Here is a 23,267-nt window from a genome sequence, read left to right as displayed (position 1 = left end):
CTCAGGTGGTTGATAAACTGAATAGGTATTTTTCATCTATATTCACACATGAGAAATTCTTTAGGGAATGGGATGACAGAAGTTTATCAAATTTTAACAAGGAGTTAAATGGTTTTGTGATAACTGAGAGGAAAATGGAAGAGAAATTGTTGAAGCTAAACATAAAGAGCACCCAGGATGCATGGGATCTGTCCATTTATATTAAGAGAAACAGCAAGGGCAAAGCCATAATTATGAGAGCATCTTTGGCTTTAAGGGTGGTCCCTAGAGACTGGAGATGTGCAAATGTACTACCAATTCACAAAGGGAGATCAAAGAGTGACAGGAGTAATTACAGACCTACTAGGTTAACTTCTTTTCAGGGAAAATGAATCACTGGTTAACGAAGAAAATGCAGGATCATCTAGACAGGTATGCAATTATACTGCAGTCACAGCATGGATTTGTTAAGGGGTGATCTTGTCTGACCAATTTTATTGGATACTATGTAGCCGAGTGGGCAGGAGCGGGAGTGCAGTAGCACACGCTCTTTGAGCAGACCGGGGTTCAAGCCCCTGACTGCTGAATACGGTCGATCTACCAACCCGCACTGGACCAGCGTGGCAGATTATGGTCCATTTCCCTCAGCATGAATTGTTGAGGAGGCTTCCATCCTGCAGTGGGTTGATAATGGCTGCACTTTACTTTTTTTTTTTTTTTTTTTTTATGATGCAGCAACAAAGGAATCTAATGCAAAAAATAATTTTGATATTATATACTTAGATTTCAGGAAAGCTTTTGATTACTGTTGCACATAAAGGACTGCTGTACAAATTAGAACAGTATGGCATTAAGGACAAGTTGCTGGTATGGGTAAAGGGTTGGTTGAGTGGGATAAAACAGTGGTTATTCATGGACACTGCTCATTGTGGACTAATGTTATCAGAGGAGTCCTCCAGGGTTCAGTGCTGGGCTTAGTGTTGTTTTCTGTATTTATTGATGAAGGTATATCAGGCTTAATGTCTAAGTTTACAGATAGTAAAAAGGTTGGTAGAGTGGTTAATGATAATAAAGATAAGCTACTGCAACAAAATCTATAAAAATTAGAAATGGTAGTTTAAGTTTTACATTAAGAAATGCAAAGTAATGCATGTGGGTAGCAGTAATCCCAGATCAACATGCCAACTATGTGGTACTACACTCGGGTCAGTGGAAAATGAAAAAGAGCTATGGGTAATTGTGCAGTCAGATATGAAATTCTCTGGGGAATGTAGTCAGGCTTCCAGAAGAGCTCAGGATTTTGTAAATGATATACAGGAACTTTCCAAGCAGAGATAATGAGGTGATTATCCCATCATACAATATAATAGTTAGGCCACATCTTAAGTACTGTATACAGGTCTGGAAGCCTTGTTGCAGCATTTGCCACTCCCAATACTAATTTCAACTATAATTCAGGCATAATGAAGCCATACACAATACCGAAATTTGGCAAGACAGTGTGCAGCATAAATTAAATGTATTCTTCTTCACCTTTCTGTGTTTTGTCAGTTGAATCTTCATCATCCGATGACAGAACTTCAGTTTTGTTCAGAGAAGGCTTTCTTTCTTGTGGGAGAACTGGAAGTTGGCCCCATCCCCAACTCACTTCATCAATATCTGTTTGGCTTGTGGCATCATTCTTATTTATTTCATACTCTGTATCAGATTTTGGACTAGGAGGTCTAGAACCAGATGGACTAATGGAAAAATAATAATATTATTTATTACTAGTCATTCTTAAAAAAAATATAATAAAAATATTTCTGATTTATTATGTTTGCAATAATTAGTACTAACTCAAACTCAAGTAATTAGAGCTACAAGGACTACATAAAATTAACATAAGTTTAATACAAAAGTATGAATTACCACATGTGAAATGTAAAATATTTTTATCACATACATATTACATCCATTACAAATAAACAGCAGTATACTTCTCCTTTGAGGTGAGTGCTGTTTATTTGGGTAAAACAGACATATGTTGATTTTCTTCATCTGAGATGTGAAGAATTTGTAGCAAACTGTTTTTCTCAGTTACATATAATCGGTGTTTTTTTTGTAAAAAAAAAAAAAAAAAAAAAAAAAATATTAATAGGTGCCGGTACTCATTCTTTGCTATCAAAAAAAATTTAAAATTAAAAGGATATGGAAAAAAAAAACGATTTTTTTTCTGATATTGTTACTTTAGTAGTACTGTTTTTAGAATAAGAACAACAAATTAAGTGTATTAACACACAGTTTATTAAGCATAAATTTATTATTCGAGTATATAAAAAAATAAGTAAAATGTGAGTAAAGTAAGTAAAAAATAATAAAGTAAGTAAAAAATAATAAAGTAAAAAATAATAAAGTAAGTAAAAAATAATAACATAAGTAAAAATAATTTCACAATAAAGTTTTTGTAGAATATTCCAAATTTTTATTAAGTTCTCATCCGACACCCTATGCCAAGGGTCAGCAACCTTTTTTTTTTTTTTTTTGAGTGAAGAGCCATTTTTAATCTAATTAAGAGAGAGAATCCGAAGAGCCACATCTCAGCTCAAGCTGGGAGGGGGGTGATGGAATAGAGTGGGAAGATGTTTATTAAAAAATATATTTTGAAATATTATTTATTAATACTGAAAAAACATAACAAACATCCAATTAGATACAAATTAATGTGACTTTTGCTGATGAACTTCTTGAGCGAGCCTCTCACCATCATGCGAGTATGTTGTAATTAAACATGAGCTTTAAACATGCTCGTATTATTCAGACGGTTTCTTGATTTATTTTTAATATAGTTAACGTTCAAAAATATTTGCTCGCTGAAATAAGTTGAACCAAAAACTGAGAGAAGTCCAAATGCAAATATATTTCAAATTTATGTATGTGTCCAGTAAGTTACTCCACACATCCAACGCAAGTTGGTCTTGCATTTTCAACTCATCTATCGCTGTCCATTTGTGTAGAATTGCAAGGGCAGCCTTTTGAATCTCCAAATCCTCAATTTCAGTTTTAAGGAATTTTAGTCTTGCCTCCACATGTCCTTGATTTTTAAGTCCTCTTAACTCCATTTAAAACTGGGCTTCACATGAGCTGTAAAGTTAACCTCAGTTATGTGTTAAAAGAGCTGCATGCAGCTCGCGAGCAACAGATTGCCAACCCCTGTCCTATGCCGACTTCTTTTCTTCCTCTTTGTGTGTCGGTTGCTGAATGACGTTTCCGAAGCAGCCACAAATCGACATATTTTGCTGGATCGAAGCGGGTCAGCGGTGGGCATACAATTTTAAGAAATTCTAGTGAAGAAACTTTTTGTCATCAACGAAGCTGGTTGGGCTGACGATCAGATTCATTTGTGAAAATCGTCATTCACATTCACTCGATAAAATTGGTATCATACTCAGAGCATCCATCAAATGCTTCAGTTCTTTTCAATTAGGTATCCCGAAATCCACAAATTGCATCTCTTTCATTTAACTGTAACCTAATTGACAATTTTCTAACTTCACTTTCACCAAATGCCAAGGGGTAAAAGAAAAAAATCACATTTCTAATTCTCAAACGGGGTAGTAGTAGTAGTGGCATGTGATGCAAGAAAGCAAGTGTATGAGCTTAGGCAGCATCAGCCAAAAAAAAAAAAAAAAGTCATCACACCATTCCCTCCAAATGCCTGTCCAGTTCCTCCTTAAATTTATTCAACCTATCAACTTCCACAACGACAGATGGAAGTTTGTTCCAGCAATTAACCACCCGCTGGCTAAAGGCAAATTTCCGCACATCTATTCTACATCTGTCCCTTCTTAATTTGAATTTATGCCCCCTTAGGTTCGTTATCCTGAACAAGTGGAAGGATCCCATCAGAATTCAGGTTGCACAACCCATTCAAGGCCTTTACACCTCAATCAGATCACCGTGCAGGTGCCTAATCTCCAGCCACTGCAATTTGCAGAACTTAAGCCTCTCTTGGTAAGAGGATCCCTTCATTCCCCTCACCAAATCTTGTTGCCCTTCTCTGTACACGCTCAAGCAAATCTCCTTCCTAAAATTAGGCCTCCAGACCTGTACAAAGTACTCAAGGCGTACTCAAATCACCTCCTTTTCCCTGCTACGAAAATTCCTATATACAAATTCCTATAAAATCCCATGACCTGCCCTGGCAGCCTGTCTGCAATGCTCAGAAAACTTCATATCTGACTGCACAATTACTCCCAGGTCTTTTTCATTTTCTACCACCTTAAGTGTAGTACCACACAGTTGGTACCTTTCTCTGGGGTTACTTCTACCCATATGTAGTACTTTGCATTTGTCAAGGTTAAACTTCAGTTGCCACTTCTTTGCCCATCTGCCCAAATTATCTAGATCCTGTTGCAGTAGCACACTGCCATTACTGTCATTAACAACCCTGCCAACCTTTATATCATCTGAAAACTTCGCACTAAGCCTGATATACCTTCATCAATATCATTGATAAATATACAAAACAACAGTGGACCCAACATCAAACCCTGTGGGACTCCACTAATAACATTAGTCCACAAAGAGCAGCACCCGTTGATTACTACCCTCTGTCTTCTTCCACTTAACCATCCTTTTATCCATTGTAGCAACTTACTCTTAATACCATTCTGCTCCAATTTGTACAATAGTCTTCCATGCGCAACAGTGTCAAAAGCTTTCCTGAAATCCAAATATATGATATCAAAATTATTTTTTGCATCCAGTTCCTTTGTAACCACATCATAATATCCTATCAAATTTGTCAGACAAGACTTTCCCTTAACAAACCCTTGCTGTGTCTGAATTGTTGCTGCAGTCTTGTATAGATGATCCTGCAATGCATCTTTAACCAGTGACTCCATTATTTTACACGGAACAGAAGTTAAACTAACTGGTCTGTAATTACTCATGTCACCCTTCGATCCCCCTTTGTGAATTGGGGATACATTTGCACATCTCCAGTCTGTGGGAACCTTCCCCAAGTCCAAGGATGCTCTCATAATTATGGCTAAGAGTTTGCTTAGTTGCTTTGCCGCCTCCTTTAATATAACTGGATAGATCCCATCCACCCCAGGTACTTTTCTTATTTCTCCTCTACTTTGCTCTCAGTTATTACAAAATCATTAAGCACCCTGCTACAATTTGATAACCTTCTGCCATTTTCAAACCTTAATAATTCCTCATGTGTGAATGTAGATGCAAAATACTCATTCAGTTTGTTTGCTATCTGAGCAGGATCATCAACAGTCGAACCATCGATGTCAAGTGGACCAATCAGATTCATCCCCTTCCATTTAGAGTTTATATAAGTAAAGAAATCCTTGCTGTTTTTCTTAGCATCTTTTGCCAAGGATTTCTCGTAATCTACCTTCGCCTGCCTAACCTCCTTTGTGACCTGATTACAGAATAGCTTATATCTGCCATAGGCTTCTGAGTCGCTTGATAATTTATATGCATCCCATGCATTTTTCTTCTCTTACAGTTGATTCACAGCGGTGTCCAACCTACGGCCTGCAAGGAAAGTGAACTAAAACAGCATTTTAAATTTTGTTAATTATCAAAAAAATTCTCATTAAATGTTTTGTTCAGTAAATGTAATTGTGTATTGTACTTAATAAAATTTTCAAATATTTTCAATTTTACTTTTACATGCAACAAGGGATGGAAAATGTAACACATTAAAGAACTTTGAATTTTTTTGAATATGGCCACTATACGGGAAAAGGTTGGACACCACCACTGCAGTAGGCGGGCCAGATCCCATTGGGAATACACCTTGATCTGCTCACTCTTGACGAGTGCAACTCCTCCGTATGTGGGACAGGTGGTCGGACAGTTTTCAGCAGGTACGACTAAGTTGTAGAATGCTTTAGCTCTCTTAATTTGCACAGAAGCACAAATTGCCTGAAGGCCAGAAATGTGAACAGTGCGTACAGAGTTAATTCTCTCCTAATCCGTTCTTTATATGAAAATTTTCTTCGCTCAACAGAAACTATTTTAAATGTAACTTCCAAGGGGAATTCAAAATAATTCGCTATAAAAGGACTTCGTTAAACAGAGGCCAGACTAAGTAATTTAGAATTATAAAAATGGTTTACAATTTCATATAGAAAATATTAAAAATAGACACTAAAAAATGCAAATTTAGTTAAATAATTTTAAGCTTATTTGAATAGTAGGTAAGCATGCGAAAAAAATTTACGGAATATAACAAATTTTGAAGTGCGTTGCATCCAAATATCACACGTCACTGTTAATAAAGGTGCCGGTACACCATACCATGTCAAAAAAAAGCACTGCATATGATGCTTTTTCACTAAATGCAAGTTAATTTCTATAGTTAATCAGCTGGAGGAGGATGTTATGTGGTTTGTTGTCTTAGTTTGGAGACATCAGCTTGGTCTAGTACAGCAGTGTATTGCATGCATTACAAATAAACCGCATCCATATATTTAGCACCCACATTCAAAAATAAGGAAGTTTCTAATCTTCAGATATCAGTGGCCTTGCTAATGTTAATGGGAATTAAATGATTTTATAGTTGATAATGGACTACAAGCAAAGTTATTGAAATTAAAAGTGAACAAAAGGAGCTGATGGAAACAATCTACTTATACTGAAAGATAAAGCAAAAAGAGGAAAGCAAATCTCTAGCTATGCAATGAGAGCACCTTAGATTCAGGTGAAGTCCCTATAGGCTGCAGATTCTTATAATTAACTAAAGAAACAAGCTAGTACTCTACTAAAGAAACAAAAACAAGGCCCTCTGTTTTTGTCTCTTTAGTAGAGTACAAACTCCAGTAAGGAGAGTTGGCAGAATGTTCCAGGAGAAATATCTGGATTTTTGTTTATTTATAATGAGTTACTTTTTTGCAAACTAACATCATACTAAATTGTTCTTCTGTAACGTGGGGTACATGCTTTCCCTTACATTTTTGGATGTATTTTCGAAGCTCTTAATTGCAGGTTAGTTTTTGAAATAATTTTGAGGATTTTTTATTTTAATATACTAAACTGTAGTTAATATATAGTTTGAATTATAGTCACGTAGGTTAGTTTATTTTCGTATTTCGATAAGTATTTGGAAAGCTACAGCTTTCCAAATACTTCAGATAGCCTTTGCTAACAATATTTTGGCGGGAACTTGATAACTTTCATTGGGTAGCTTAAAAGTATTGTATCCATATTGGAAGTTTAATTTTGTAAAGTATTTGGAAACCTACAACTTAATATTCAGATAGCCTTTGTTATCGATATTTTGACAGGAATTTCGTAACTTTTGTTCGGTAGCTTAAATTACTTCTTTAGGAATTCAAATTCTGTCAACAGTTCAATTTCCGCGATACTTTGTTAACATAAATTATTTATATATTTATAGCAAAATATTTTACATTTATATAAAATATTTTGTTAACAAAATATTTTGTCTTATTATGAGTGACTTTAGTCTGCCCCAGATTGATTGGAATAAGTGGGTTATTTTTTTATTTTTTTTGTTATTTGGTTTTTTTTTTTTAGGAGCATTAGCAACTAAGGCCATATTGCTCCGGAATATGCGGTGGTCATTCCCTGACCTTTCAGCATCCTCCATATTTGGTGGTGACGGGCTCGAACCCCGGTCTAATCAAGAAGCGTGTGCTACGCACTGCTGCTCCTTCCCACCTGGCTATCGAGGCGCCTAGGAATAAGTGGGAGAGAAATTCATGATGAGGGAAAATTTTTTAAATAAACTAGATTATTATTTGTATCAACATTTGGAGAAAGTACTAGATGTGAGAATATTCTTGACCTCATCATTACTAACGATTCAGATGACATCCCATGGCTTAAGTACAGAAACCATTGTTAGGAAGTGATCGTGCAATCATCAGCTGGAAGATGAAGAAAGATGTTGCAGTAGTTAAAGGCATGGGTTTTAACTTCAGAAGAGGAAACTTTGACAATTTAAGGAATTATATGGCATCAGTTCACAGATTCCATACAGATGCAATTTAAGGCACTACATGGCATCTGTGAACTGGGCTGATTGCCGAGGGATGGCAAATACATTTGAATTATGGAATACTTTTAAAGCAAAAATCAGAAAAGCTATGAATGCATACATGCCTTTAAGAAAATATTATAGGAGGATGCCGAAATGGATGACGGCAGAGCTGACTGGTCAAATAGAGTAGAAAAGGATAGCATGGGACAGTCAGAACAATAAAAAGTACTGAAGCCTACAACAAGTACAAGTTGATCGGTAACAGTACCACAAATAAGATCAGAGAAAGCATTGTCTAAGAGATCAAAGAATGGAGAGGAAATTTTTCATATATGTGAATACAAGGGGTATATTCTTACCATGTGTATGCCATATCCAAAAATTTCATTACTTCACACAGCCCCCCCTCACTTTTTCTTACTATTGAATACATGATGAATTGTCAAACTAATAGAGTAAGCTTATCTGCAAAAAGATCAAAACCTCCGAAACACTTCCTAGTTCATTCCGCCATGTACTTTTTCACACAGAATCTCAGTTATCGGTTGATTCAACTACTGCTCACCTCAAATGCCCAAATTATTCGCAGTATGATTCCTCAAAGATGGTACTTGTGCATATGTCTGTTCTGATATTCCCTGTCAGACTTGGTAATTTGGAATCTAATCTTTTCAATCTTCTCTGGCTTAAAATCTCTCAACCTCACATTGTGTCAAATTCATCTGTTGTCTCTACCGTTCTCCGAACTCCACTAATCACTTGACTTCCTCTCTTTGCAACTTGACTTTCTTTCCTAACATTGAGGTAATTTTCCTTAGTGATTTAATGTTCACAACCCCAGCTGGCTTCCGTTTTCTAATCACACCGACCCAGTTGGTCGAGATGCTGAGGCTTTTGCAATTACTAACGACCTTGCACATATTGTTCATTTACCTACAAGAATACCGGACAATCCTAACCATACAGCCAACACGCTTGATCTTTTTCTCACAAACAACCCCTCTAAGTACACGGTCGAAGTGAGTGGTCCTTTAGACACCTCAGATCACAACTTGGTGATTGTCTCTTCTCCAATGGAGCCTTTATCTCATCGCTATTCCCAACCTCGTATTGTTTGGCATTACAAGAATGCAAAATGGGATGACCTGCGAGATTTCTTTTCTTCTTTTCCTTGGTCTGATTACTGTTTCAAAACTTCTGATGTCAACGTTTACTCAGTTCGTGTCATTTGTTGTTTGTTTGTTTGTTATTTGGTTTTTAGGAGCATTAGCAACTAAGGCCATATTGCTCCGGGGATATGCGGTGGTCATTCCGACCTTTCTACATCCTCCGTATTTGGTGGTCACGGGCTCGAACCCTGGTCTAACCAAGAAGCGTGTGCTACGCACTGCTGCTCCAGCCCACCTGGCTACGGAGGCGCAATCGTGTCAGTGAAATTATTCTAGTAGGAATCAAATCTTTTATTCCACACTCCACTTTAAAATCTTGTTCTTTATCTAAACCTTGGTTTTCCAATAAATGTGTTAAGGCTGTTCAACAGAAGAACGTTGCATATCGTAATTGGCTTGTTTCCAATTCTTCAGTTCCATTTTCTGCCTACACAAAAGTTCACAATAATTGTAAAGCAGTTATTAATCAGTCTAAACTAGATTTTGAGCAGGCTAAGAGTAGAAAAAACTTGCTTCTTGTCCTTATGGCAGGTGAGCATTCCGGTCTCTTGCCAACGCTATTGGCTGCAACTTTTGCCCTTCTCTGCTCCTACCTCTGTCAAAACCAGATAGTTCTGTTGTCCCTTCAGCCAAGGATAAAGCTGACCTGCTAGCATCCCATTCTTCTTCCAACTCATGTATTAATGAACTTGGTAAAACACCTCCGACCATTCCCAACACATGCCATTCGATGCCTCCTGTGGTCTTCTGTCAAAAGGATTTTGATAAATCTTGATGCTAGGAAAGCTCCAGGTACTGATGGTATTTCTCCACTTATTCTCAAAACCTGTGCTCCTGAACTTACTCCTGTTCTTTGCCGCCGTTTTTCACTTTCTTATTCCAAAGGTGTTTTTCCTTCTGCTTGGAAATTTCCTCATATCCAGCCAGTTCCTAAAAAGGGTGACAAATCCCTCCCATCCAATTGCAATTACTTCTACTCTTTCTAAAGTAATGGAAAAATCAATTAATTGCGAACTCTTAAACTACCTAGAAACTTTCGATCAGATCAACGATTCCCAGTATGGATTCCATTAGTGTCAATCCACTGGTGGTATTCCGGCTTATGTTACCCATTTAAGAACAAATTCAATGGAAAAGTTCAGTGAAACACAAGCAGTTGCTCTTGACATTTCAAAGGCTTTCGATCGTGTTTGACATAAAGGTCTTCTAAACAAGCTTCCATCTTATGGTTTGCCAACTCTTTTTTGTAATTGGTTATCGAGTTTTCTCTGATTACTCACTGAGGGTGATGGTAGATAGCTCTGTCTTCTAACTTCTCCACAAATGCCGGTGTTCTCCAAGGTTCAGTTCTTTCCCCCACTCTTTTCCTCTTGTATATTAATGACCTTCTTCCATTGACTGGAAATCCTATCTATAGTTTTGCCAATGATAGAACACTGCATTCCACTTTCCACTTTGAGAAACCTTGCCCTGCTCAATCAGCTTCAACTTCTCAAATATCCACTACCAATTCCTTAAATGCCGATCTCCACGTAATTCTCCAGTGGGGCATAGACAACTTAGATGATTTCAATCCTTCCAAAATTCAGTCTTGTCTTATATCTTGCAAAAAGGATTCTTCTGCTCCTATCTTTAGTGACACTCCGATTTCTAGGCAAGATGATATATCTCTTTTTGGGGATTACCCTGACTTTTTATCTCTCTTGGCATAAGCACATTACAAATATTGCTTCCTCTGCATCTAAAAAAAAACTTGGTTTACTCATTCACTCTCTGCATTACTTTTCTTCCAAACAGCTGTTCACTCTGTACAAATTACAAATCTGCCCTACCATGGAATATTGTTCCCACAACTGGGGCAGTGCCCCCAAAACCTCTCTCAGGCTTCGAGATTCCATTCAGAAGAGAGCAGTTAGTTTAATTAATGACTCATCTCTAACAGAGTCTCTCCACTCGCTGTCTCATAGACATACTGTTTCTGCTGCATGCCTTTTCTACAGATACTTCCATTAGCACTGTTCTTCTTTATTTCCCGCTCTCTCTTTCAAAACAGTCTGAACACGTGCTGCCACCAGTCAACATCCATTTACTGTCCAACTTCAAACTCAAAGAACCAGCTTTTCATCTTCCTTGTTTAATCATTCAACTGTCGTTTTCTGGAACAACCTTTCTTCATATGTATTTCCTGAAAATTAGTCCACATATGTTCAAATCTAATGTCAACAAATATCTTCTTTCGTCTTCTCAACCTGCAACCCAAGCACTGTACTAAGTACTATAGGTTGTAATACCTCTCAACGTTTGGGGTTTTCTTTAAAAAAAAAAAAAAAAAGGAAGAAAAAATCAAATCAGATTGAAACCCTGTGCACCTTGTGTGGGAAAGTCTTAGACAATCCATCTGATACTGCAGATGAACTGAACATGTACTTTGTAACTGTCTTTGCTGATGAAAGACTCTTTATACTGAGAAGAGGCAGTGCAACTGAGGCTGAGCCATATGAAATTAGTGATGTCATAATTACAGATGACTGTTTATTAGAAAAACTTCTGAGCATAAAATTAATTAAGTAAGGCTCTGAGTTTATGAGGGAGAGCTCGAGGGAGTATACTGAACCATTCAGGTTAATTATGAGGGAATCTTTGGTTTTTGATTTGATTTGATTTTTTATGGAGCATTGGCAGCTAAGGCCATAAGGCCATATTGCGCCAAGTCAAAATTTAAAAACGCTACTAAACATTTTGGTAGCTAAAGCTACCACGTCAAGCAATTAATTATTGTCAAAAGATACAAAGTAAAAGTATAAAAAGTATAAACCTTAGATTCTTGTATAAAAATTAATAGATTGTAAAAAGTTAAAAACGTTGGACATATTGTCTCTGTCACCTATAATCTGACTGAGTGTAAATGGCTCAGTCACATTATTAAAAGCGGTAAAATACAAGCGTCGTGCTTCTATAAAAACAGGACATTCTATTAAAATATGACTAACGGTTAAAATAACATTACATATCTCACACATAGGTGGGTTATCCGTCCTCAGCAAGTAGGAATGGGTTAGATGACAATGACCTATGCGGAGCCAAGCAAGAACAACTTCCTCTCTTCGGACCCTGTGTAGACTGGACTGACATTGCGTAATTACAGGCTTAATGCGATGTAATTTATTTGTGGCCTGTCTGTGCCAAGAATCTTGCCATTGGGAGAGTAAAATAGAACGTATTATTTGCCTGTAGTCTGTATAGGGGACTGACAGGCAATGATTATCCAGGGAAATGGCTGATTTGGGAGCGGTATCAGCTGATTCATTTCCCCGAATCCCAATGTGGCTTGGGATCCAGCAAAAGCGAATATCAAATTCTAATTCCACGAGAGAAAAAAGAATCTTCCGGATCCTGGACAGGATCGGATGAGGGTTATACCTCACCGATACTAGAGCCTGTAATACGCTCAATGAATCACAATGAATCATATACCTCTGGTAGTCGCGATTTTTAATGTGATCTAGGGCTGATTGTATTGCATGCAACTCTGCAGTATATATGCTAGTTTCTTGTGGGATCTTATAGGATAATGTTTTGTGAGGGAACACAACAGCAGATCCCACATGACATTCTAACTTTGAGCCATCTGTATAGATTGGCAAAAAGTCAGAATACTGCAGTCTATGTGATGCAAAGAGTTGCTGGTAGACAGATGGCGGTGTAGTAGCCTTCTCCCAGATCTTAAGGGAGAAGTCGCAAATTGGAAAATAAGCATGCCAGGGTGGAAAGAATTGCCTTGGTGACTGGGCAACGTTGTCTACCGTCAAGTTTAGCTCATTCAGCAGCCCTTGAATGCGAATACCAAAAGGTTTGTTGGCAGTCCGACGGGTGTTGTACAGGTTTTCCCAGCGCGGCTCAAAAACGGATGGCCACATGGGATGATCAGGCAGGGATTTTAATTTGAAGGAGTACTGTAAGGACAACTGCTTACGTCGAAGAGACAGAGATGGTTCATTTGCTTCAACGTAAAGGCTTTGGACAGGAGATGTGCGAAATGCTCCAGTGGCTGTCCGGATGGCTTGATGGTGGATTGGATCTAACCACCGAAGTGCACTATCTCTAGCAGAACCATAGACCTGAGACCCATAGTCGAGTTTGGAACGGACAATTGCCCGGTAGAGACGAAGAAGGGTAGCACGATCTGCGCCCCATGAGGTTGACGAAAGGGCACGAAGGATGTTAAGCCCTTTGACACATCTTGTCCTCAGCTGACGAATATGTTGTAAAAATGTCAGCTTTTGGTCGAAAATAAGTCCAAGGAATTTGAATTCTGCTACAACTGGGATGTTATTTTGCCCAAGCCTTAATTCTGGGTCAGGATGAAGATTACGTTTGCGACAGAAGTGCACACAGTCTTCTGTGATGAAAATCTGAACCCATTAGCCAAAGACCAAGCTGTAAGATGATCAATGGTTTTCTGCAGTTGCCTTTCAATGACCCTCATATTGCATGAATGACAAAATATAGCAAAGTCATCTACATAGAGGGCATTGTTTACAGTGGGTGGAAGTTGTTCTGCGATAGAGTTTATTTTGATTGCGAAAAGCGTGACACTTAGAACGGATCCTTGTGGGACTCCCTCTTCCTGAGAGAAAACTCGAGAGAGGGTAGATCCTAAACGGACTTGAAATTGGCGATTCGAAAGAAAGTTTTTAATAAAAACAGGAAGGTTACCTCTAAGACCAAGGTTATAGAAGTCTTTTAAAATTCCAAATCGCCAGGCTGTGTCGTATGCTTTTTCAATATCAAAGAAAACTGCTACCAAATGCTCGGATTTAATAAAAGCATCACGAATGGTCGTTTCCAATCGGATTAAATGGTCCAGAGTGGACCTATTTCTTCGGAAGCCACACTGTGTCCTGGAAAGCAGACCGTTTGTTTCTAAATACCATACCAGTCGTGCATTAACCATTCTTTCCAGGACTTTGCACAAACAGCTTGTCAGAGCAATAGGATGATAGTTACTTGGATTGCTAGGATCTTTTCCTGGTTTTAGGAAAGCAAGGACAATAGCCCTTTGCCAGGAATCCGGAAATTGTTTGTGAATAAAAATTCTGTTAAACAGAATTAAAAGGTGATCCTTAGATTGTGGTGAGAGGTGTTTTAGCATTTCGTAGTGGATGTCATCGGGCCCCACAGCACTTGCATGCGTGAGAGAGAGTGCTGCATTTAACTCTTCCTGTAAAAAGGGCTTGTTATATGATTCAAGCCCTTTTGAAGAGAAGTTCGGTGGGTTTTTCTCAATTTTCTTTTTCAGGGCCAAAAACTCTGCGGGAAAAGATGTTGTTGCAGAGATTTTTGCAAATGTTTCCCCTAAAGTATTTGCAACTGCAGTTCGATCTGCAATTGGACATCCGTTGTGCTTGAGGATCACTGAAGGGCATGATGAATATTTTCCCTTCATTTTCCGGATCTTATCCCAGACTACTTTTGAGCTAGCAGCCTGAGTTATGGAAGATGTAAAACGAATCCAAGATTTCCTTTGGCTCTGACGTCGTACATAACGCGCTTTCGCACGTACGCGTTTGAATGATATTAAATTTTCAGTCGTGGGATATCGGCGGAATATCCCCCACGCTTTGTTTTGTGCTTTTTTTGCTGCCGTGCATTCTGAATTCCACCAAGGTTTGGGAAATAGTGGGAACTAGCTGGATGATTTTGGGATTGCAATTGCAGCTGCTTGGAAAATCGTTTCTGTGACATACATGACTGCTTCATTGATTGGCTCCTGACTGACTGTAGCAATGTCAAAGTTTGCCAGATATTGAAAGGCATTCAAGTCAGCCTGATCAATCTTCCACCGTGGTAAACTAAATGGCAGACAGGGTCTACCACTAGTTAGGGTTGTTATCATGGAAAAGTGATCGCTTCCATATGGATTTTCTTCTATCTCCCAAGTAAGTGAAGGAAGGAGAGAAGGGGAGCAGATAGAAAGATCAATGGCAGAGAATGTACAGATAGGCATGTGGAAGAAGGTGTTTGTTCCCACATTTAAGAGGGAGAGGTCATTGTCAGTGAGCATACGCTCTATGACTCGCCCCTTCGATTGATGTTAGCACCACCCCACAGAGAATTATGTCCATTGAAATCCCCAAGAATTAAACAAGGGGAAGGCAATTGCATGATAAGATCATCGAGGCCTTTCTGGGGGATGTCAATCCCAGGTCGCAAATAAACGGAGCAGACAGTTAATAAGAACCCCCACTGAAAGGCGAATTGCTACAGCCTCAATGCTAGTTGTAAGCTGCAAAGGCTGAAATGGGATCTGGTTGCCGATGAGGATTGTGACTCCTCCGTGAGCAGGACCATCCACAGTTCTATCCTTACGAATGATGGTAATGTTATGCATAGTGGGATCATCATTTGCCTTTAAATAAGTCTCCTGTATGCAAAAGCAAGCTGGTTTGTGCTTTGGCAGGAGTGCCTTGATGTCATCAGTATTTTGCCGGAATCCACAACAGTTCCACTGTAGGAATTTAGCCATTATTTTGGCTTGGTGGGTCCATCAGGCAGCTTCCGAGGTGCTGAGGGCTTACCTTTTTCAGTTCTGGCTTTCTCCTTCCTGGGGAAGTATAGACACTGTCCAGTGTCCATATCCTCCCCAGCAAAGAGCTCCAAAACTGAGTCTTCTTGTACTTCCTTCTGCTCGACATCCATGTTTTCTTGGGTACTAGGTGGTATTTCACCTTTATTCTTTTCTTTTGCATTTGCTTTTGTTATTTTTGGAACATTAGGAGGTACCGATATAGGAGTGGCAGCTGATTGGTCCTTCTGTGCAGGTTTTTGGGAGCTTAAAAGATAACGTGCGATGGGAGTAAATGATTCTTTTGGAGGGACGGACATGTCCGTCTGAGTCCCAATCGAACACCTCCCTGCTACCTTCTGGGCGTAGGTAGGTTTTTTGATGTTGAGAGGTTTCACTGCTTTCCTTGCCTCCTGGTACGATATGTTTAGCTCTGTCTTCAGCCGTTGAATTTTTTTCTTCTTTCCACCTCTGACATGCTCGTGAATAGGCTGGATGTTCTCCCTCACAGTTAATGCAGGTGGGTTTCGTGGCTGAACATGCTGTTGTTTCGTGGTCCTTTGCACCACATCGAGCGCATGCAAGGACTCCACGGCAGGCCATTTGAGAATGTCCATATTTCTGGCATTTAAAACACCGTAAAGGGTTTGGAACATATGGACGCACTGGACAGTTGATGTAGCCAGCTTTAATCTCATCAGGAGGTTTGGGAGAGTTAAAAGTCAGGATAACACTCCTGGTTTTAACAATTTTTCCATCCCTTCGCGCAGTGATTCTCTTGACGGCAATAACTCCCTGTGGTTTTAATTCAGAGCAGATTTCCTCCTCGGTAACGTTGAGAAGGTCCCACTCCGAAATGACACCTCTCGATGAATTTAGTGTTCTGTGTGGTGTCACTGTTATGGGTATTCCTCCGATTGATGTTATTCGGAGTAGATGTTCAGACTGCCTGTCATTTTTTGTTTCAATCAAGAGGTCCCCAGAACGGAGCCACTTAACTGACTTGGGTGTACCTGCTAACCCATCCAACCCTTTTTGTATAAACAAGGGTGACATTTTACCAATCGGTGTTTCGTTGGTGGAATGCATTATTAAGAACCTTGGGACAGGCCCTGATGGTAGTTCGGTTCGCTGCCTCTTTGTAGCAATAATGCTATCTGCCTCTCCGTCAATATTTTCAGATAGGGACTGGGTTGGGGCCCCTGAAGGAATATGTTTATCAGGATTCATGAAGTTTTGAAGTGGGTCAGTGCCTGGGCTCCCCACCCAACACGGAGCCCAAAGGGACACCCACTACCCGGCATGCAATAAATGCGCTCGGGAGTGGAACGCCAGGGCTACCCAGACACTATACCCGCACCGCCGCCAGCCTGAATCCTGTCCCTCGGACCATGAGGGTAGGGGCGTGGCATTGACACGGTTGACCCTCGCAGGCGAGCCTACTAGCCGATTGATCCTAGCCGGGCCTTCCAGGACCACCCGTCTTGTTGAAGCAGGGGCCAAAGTGGTGTATTGAAGCTGGGCCCCTCAACCACCAGGATCCCCCTTTCCGAATTTCCACGGTCGCAGCGCACGGCAAACACGCCGGATTCCATTGATGTAAGCCTGGAACCTGGGCTGTGGGCGTTGGATCCCAGTGATGCTAGTCTGGAAATCCGGCAGCGTCACTGGGAGGTCCCCTCACCACGTACAGGTGCCCACGTCGAGGGGGGGGGATCTTTGGACTCAGGGGAGATTCCTTTGGATTGAAGAAGTGCCAACGTATTGCTAATAATAAAAGCAGTTCTAAGAGTGAAGTTGGTAACTACACACCGGTTAGTCTGACTTCAATGGTAGATAAAATCTAAAAGGCAGTGATTAAGAGTGTAATCCAGGGATGTTTAGATAGATATGGCATTCTGAAGGACACACAACATGGCTTTGTTAATGGTAAATCACGCTTAACAAACTTGGTAGGCTATTTTGACATTACTCATGAACTGGATTTTGGGAATAATTTCGACAAAGTTTATCTGGATTTTAGCAAAGCATTTGACAATTCCTCATTAGAGGTTACTGTATAAGTTTGAACAGGTTGGGATTATTGATAAGATTTTAAGCTGGATTGCTGGGTGGCTGCAGGCAGAGGGTTGTGATTAATGGATATTCTTCAGATTGGTGTAACACGAGGAGTGGGGTTCCTCAAGGATCGGTTCTTGGGCCACTTTTGTTTCTCATTTTCATAAATGACATTGACGAAGGGATACAAAGTGTGATGTCAAAATTTGCAGAAGACAAAGATTGGCAGAATCATTGGTGATCAGTAACAAGCAGCACTCCTTCAGGATGACTTGAATTCAAAGATGGTCAGAGAAGTGGCCACTATGTTTTAATGCTATTAAATGCAGGGTCCTACACTTGAGGAATAGCAACCCACAAATAAATTATACACTTCATGGGTATGAATTAAAAACAGTGGAGAAGAAAAGGGATCTGGGAGTTACAATACAGGCAGCCAAGAAAGCCCATGGTGTTCTATCGATGATTTATTGAACGCTATCCTGTAGAGATAGGGAGGTCATAATCCCATTGTATAAGGCAACTGCTCAATTGTTAGGGAGACAGGAAATATATTGTGCAAAAAGGATAGGTGGAATAGGACCGGGGTATGTCTGCTAGGGGCAAAAGTTCATGACATTGTAAGACCACATTTGGAATACTGCGTTCTAGAACGGTGACCTCATCTGAAAAAAAGACATTGAGCTTCTTGAAAGGGTCCAAAGATGGGCAACTCAAATGATGAGATCAGCAGAAGGACAACCATATAAGGAAAGACTAAGATTATGTGGGCTACAGAGCTTGGCAACCAGGCACCTAAGAGGGGTTTTTTTTCCGAACTCTGGTTTTTCCACTGTATGGTGAGAATGCTGATTGTATGAACTGTGCTACCCATGAGGACCTCATACAAAATGGCAGCAGAAAATATTACACAGAGAAGTTACATTGAATATATTGCTCCATAGAAAGAAACTCATAGACTAGTAGATGCAAGATAATGGTAAAAGGAGTCCATTGTGGTGAAAAAGTTGGAAACAGCTATGTAAGGAAGCAATTATTTTGCATTTAAAAGCATACCCCTTCATTGATGACTCCACAGAAATTCTCCCATTTTAAATAGGAAATATTTGCTCACCCAACATACAGTCCAGATAGTTTACATCATGGAATACAAACCTCTGTTACAAAGGCATAACTGCCTTCCATTGCTTTGAGACTAGCTGAATAAATTCAACATGTATAAGCAAATTATAGTTATCTAATAACTCCTATTATTCTGGATAACAGTATACTAGGAGGGATTATAAATGTGTGCTGTCATTTGGAAATGCAAATACTAATATAGACTTCTGTGGTGTCATTAGTCACCTGAGTATCTGCAGTTTCAATATTTCCAGTTTGCTGATTAAATGTAGAAGACAATTCCATGTGAAACTTTTTAGTGTTACAGAAAAGAAGGTGACCTGATTGAGGTTTTTTAAGGCTCTGAGAAGGATTAGCAAAATGAGTGAAGGTGGAATTCTCACTGTTCTAAAGAATTCCAGAACTAGGGGTCATAATTGTAGGAAGTTTTCTTTCAGACAGCAAGTTGTTGATAGCTGTAACAAGTTGCCCTCACAGGTCATTGAGGCTGAGTTTGAATAAATTCAAAGGTCAACTGGATACTTATCTGTGCGAGGAGGAAAGCATATAATTTGTATTTTCTAATCTACTTGACTGGGTTTTTTTTTTTTTTTTTGTAATCAGTGCAGCAAAAGCCTGTGACTTACTTGCACTATATGGCAAATACTATTACTATATCATTTTAACTTACAGTACTTATTCTTCAAACAGGCCTCTGGGGTTGGGTAAATTCATATTGTGATTTTAAATGTTTCTCACCAACCACGTATTAAAATAAGACACGGAAACTAGAATTTTAAAAAACTGTGTTTACTACTATATTTACAATTAAAATAACTTTACAACTAAAAAAGATAAAATACAAAAAATATTTAAAATATATATATATATATATATATATATATCAAATAAAATACATTAAAATACCAGGTTAAGGGCGATAATACCGACCGTAGCTTTCGAAGACTCCTGCCTTCTTCTTCAGCGGACCCTGCCTTCTGAAGAAGGCAGGGCTTTTCGTTATTGTATAAAATTTATTTTAGTTCATTTGGTTTACTTTTTTTTGAGATAATGACAACTAAAGAAAGTAATCTGAGTGAAAAACTGTTCTTTGCTTATGGAATGCTTCAAATGTAATCTGAGCATGATTAATTTATGTTTATTAGTCACATGCTTAGAATCATAATGGAAACCAATAAACAAAAATGGATAACTCTTTATGGATGAAAGAACTCAATTAGATAATTTTTCTAATAAAAAGCATTCTAGTAAATGATCAGTTTGCTTTGCAGCATTTGAATTCCAAGGTAGGAATTGTCATTTTTGAAAATTGCTCATCATTCTAATTTAGCACAAATGGCAGCAAGTTTTAAATAGCGGCTGCCCCCAAGGCACAATGCGCTGGTTCCAAAGGAACTAGTAGTTGTTGGTGACTCTATTGTCAGGGAAATGGGAAACATGCTTTGTAAAAAGGATAGGTGGAACAGGACCAGGGTATGTCTGCCAGGGGCAAAGGTTGATGACGTTGTAGAGCGGATATCATCTTTCAAGGGCACAAAAGGTGATATAGTTGTACACGTTGGCACTAATGATATTAAGAGGAGACAGGCGGAATTACTTAACAAGTACAGGTCACTGTTGAAAAAAAGCCGTGAATTAGGGTTGAATTTGAAAGTGTCTGCAATTCTGCCCAGACACGATAGCAGGGAGTATATGATGAGAGCCCTGTCGATCAATTCGGCCCTGGAAAGATTGTGCAAGGCTCAAGGGGTAGAATTTTTTTTCAGCCTGGTCTGTACTTGTTAACAGGAGAGACTGCTTCTACAGAGATGGGATACACTTAAATAGAAAGGGTGCAAGAATGTTTGCTAATGCTATCGAGGCAGTGTTAGGTGGGTCGGAAAACTGCTAGATTGGGGGGATACAAGGACTAATAGATTAACAGTAGCCACTGGCAGAGGTGAAAGTGTTTCTTCCACTGCTTCTATTGGAATGAGCCGCAGCCTGGAAAATAAGATGCAGGATATTTCAGAGACTGCTGGGAATCATTGGGGTACAAGTAAACACATGGGTTGTGTTAGGGTAGCTAAGAAAAAGAACAGGTGCATGTATACTTGCATATACACCAATGCTAGGAGTTTAGGAAATAAATTTGATGAATTTGAGGTATTGCTCAAAACATCAAAGGCAGATATTGTGGGGATTTCAGAGACGTGGTGTCACACAGATATAAGGAATGCAGAACTGGAATTTGGGGAGTACAATGTCTACAGAAGGGATAGACAGGATAGGAAGGGAGGTGGGGGTTATGCTATTAGGTAAGAAATACATAAAATCCAAGGAAGTGAAGCCAGTCGACATTGCTGGACAGAGCAGTGTCGAGTCAATTTGGTGTGACATAAGCATTGGGAGATCAAAATTGAGTAGGAGTGTGCTATAGGCCTAATGACTCTGATGAGTATAATAAGAAATTGTACAGGGAAATATAGTGGGCCAGTAAATCAGTCTTATAATGGGGGATTTTAATTTCCCAGATATTGACTGGAATTTGGGGGCTGGTCACTCACACACTAGCAAGGCTTTTGTGGATTTATTGGATGATTATTTTCTACATCAGCATGTTCGGGAGGCAACTAGAGGGAGTAATACTCTTGATTTGATTATCGGTAGTGATTCTTCTTGCATTAAGAATCTGCAGGTAAATGAACCACTAGGTGGCAGTGATCACAGTGTGCTGAAGTGGGATTTACCCAGAGAGGTAACTATCATTAGGGGTAAAGGGAAGGGTTATTGCTTTCGTAAAGGCGACTACGATGGACTGAGACAGTATTTAAATTCTATACAGTGGGACCAACTGATGATGTTATCAACAGCAAATTCAAAATGGGAAACATTCAAAGAACTTATCTTGGAAGCTACTAGACTTTACATACCAACTAAGAAATATTGTTCAAGGTTTAGGCCAAAGTGGATGTCAGATGAACTAATGAGACATATGGCAGAGAAGAAAAATGCATGGGATACATACAAATTAACACTTGACACAGAAGCCTATGATAGAGACAAGTTGATCTGTAACCAAGTTACAAAGGAGGTTAGGCAGGCGAAGGCAGACTACAAGAAATCTTTGGCAAGGGATGCAAAGAAAAACAGCAAAGAGTTCTTTACTTATGTAAACTCTAGAAGGAAGGGGATGAATCAGATTGGTCCACTTGATATCGATGGGTCAACTGTTGATCCTGCTCAGGTAGCTAACAAACTAAATGAATATTTTGCATCGACATTCAGACATGAGGAGTTATTCAGCGAGGGGAATGCCAGAGGTGTATTCAACTCTGGCAGTAAGCTAGAGAATCTTGTAATAACTAAGAGTAAATTGGAGGAGAAATTGTTGAAGAAAAATACAAGAAAGGCACCTGGGGTGGATGGGACCTATCCAGTTATATTAAAGGAGGCAGCAAAGGAAGTAAGCAAACCCCTTAGCTATAATTATGAGAGCTTCCTTGGACTCAGGGGAAGTACCCATGGACTGGAGATGTGCAAATGTGACCCCAATTCACAAAGGAGGATCAAAGGGCGACAAGTAATTATAGACCTGTTAGTTTAACTTCTGTTCCCGGAAAATTAATGGAGGAACTGGTTAAAGAAGCACTGCAGGATCATCTAGACAAGACTTCAGTTATAGCTCAGACACAGCATGGTTTTGTTAAGGGGAAGTCTTGCCTGACCAATTTGATTGTATACTATGATGCAGTCACAAAAGAACTGGATGCAGGGAATAACTTTGGTATTATATACTTGGATCTTAGAAAGGCTTTTTATACTGTTACACATGGAAGACTGCTGCACAAATTGGAGCAGTGTAACATTGGAGGCAAATTGCTGCTATGGATAAAGGGGTGGTTGAGGGGGAGAAGACAGAGTGGTAATCAATGGACACTGCTCATCGTGGACTAATGTTATTAGTGGAGTCCCTCAGGGTTCAGTATTGGGTCCATTATTGTTTTCTGTATTTATAAATGATATTTATGATGGTATATCAAGCTTAATGTCCAAGTTTGCAGATGATGATACGAAGGTTGGCAGGGTTGTCAAGGACACTACGCTACTGCAACAGGATCTGGAAAGGCTGAGCAGATGGGCTGAGAGGTGACAAATGAAGTTTAACATTGACAAATATAAAGTACTACATATGGGAAACAGCAACCCCAGAGCAACGTATCAACTCTGTGGTACTACACTGACAGTGGTAGAGAATGAAAGGGACCTGGAGGTGGTTGTGCAGGCAGATATGAAGTTTTTTTGAGCAGTGCAGACGGGCTGCAAGAGTAGCTCATGGTGTATTGTCGATGATATATAGGAATTTTTCTAGCAGGGATAAGGAGGT

At 39.3% G+C, this 23,267-nt stretch overlaps 1 protein-coding gene across 2 annotated transcripts in view; it reads right to left on the bottom strand.

Moving 5' to 3' along the window:
- Positions 1–23,267, bottom strand: part of Lpin (phosphatidate phosphatase LPIN) — a 257,365-nt gene that overhangs the window by 193,282 nt on the left and 40,816 nt on the right. For both annotated transcript variants that reach the window (XM_090385615.1, XM_090385616.1), the window contains exon 4: positions 1,513–1,718. In XM_090385615.1, the coding sequence (XP_090241741.1) occupies positions 1,513–1,718 (206 nt within the window). The remainder of the gene's footprint in view (positions 1–1,512; positions 1,719–23,267) is intronic.

The sequence above is a fragment of the Mastigoproctus giganteus genome, chromosome 12, assembly GCF_048544385.1.
Source record: "Mastigoproctus giganteus isolate SK-2022 chromosome 12, ASM4854438v1, whole genome shotgun sequence".
Classification (NCBI taxonomy): Eukaryota; Metazoa; Arthropoda; class Arachnida; order Uropygi; family Thelyphonidae; genus Mastigoproctus; species Mastigoproctus giganteus.
The sequence above is the reverse complement of the archived record's forward strand: the minus strand, read 5'-3'. Positions and strand labels throughout refer to the sequence as shown.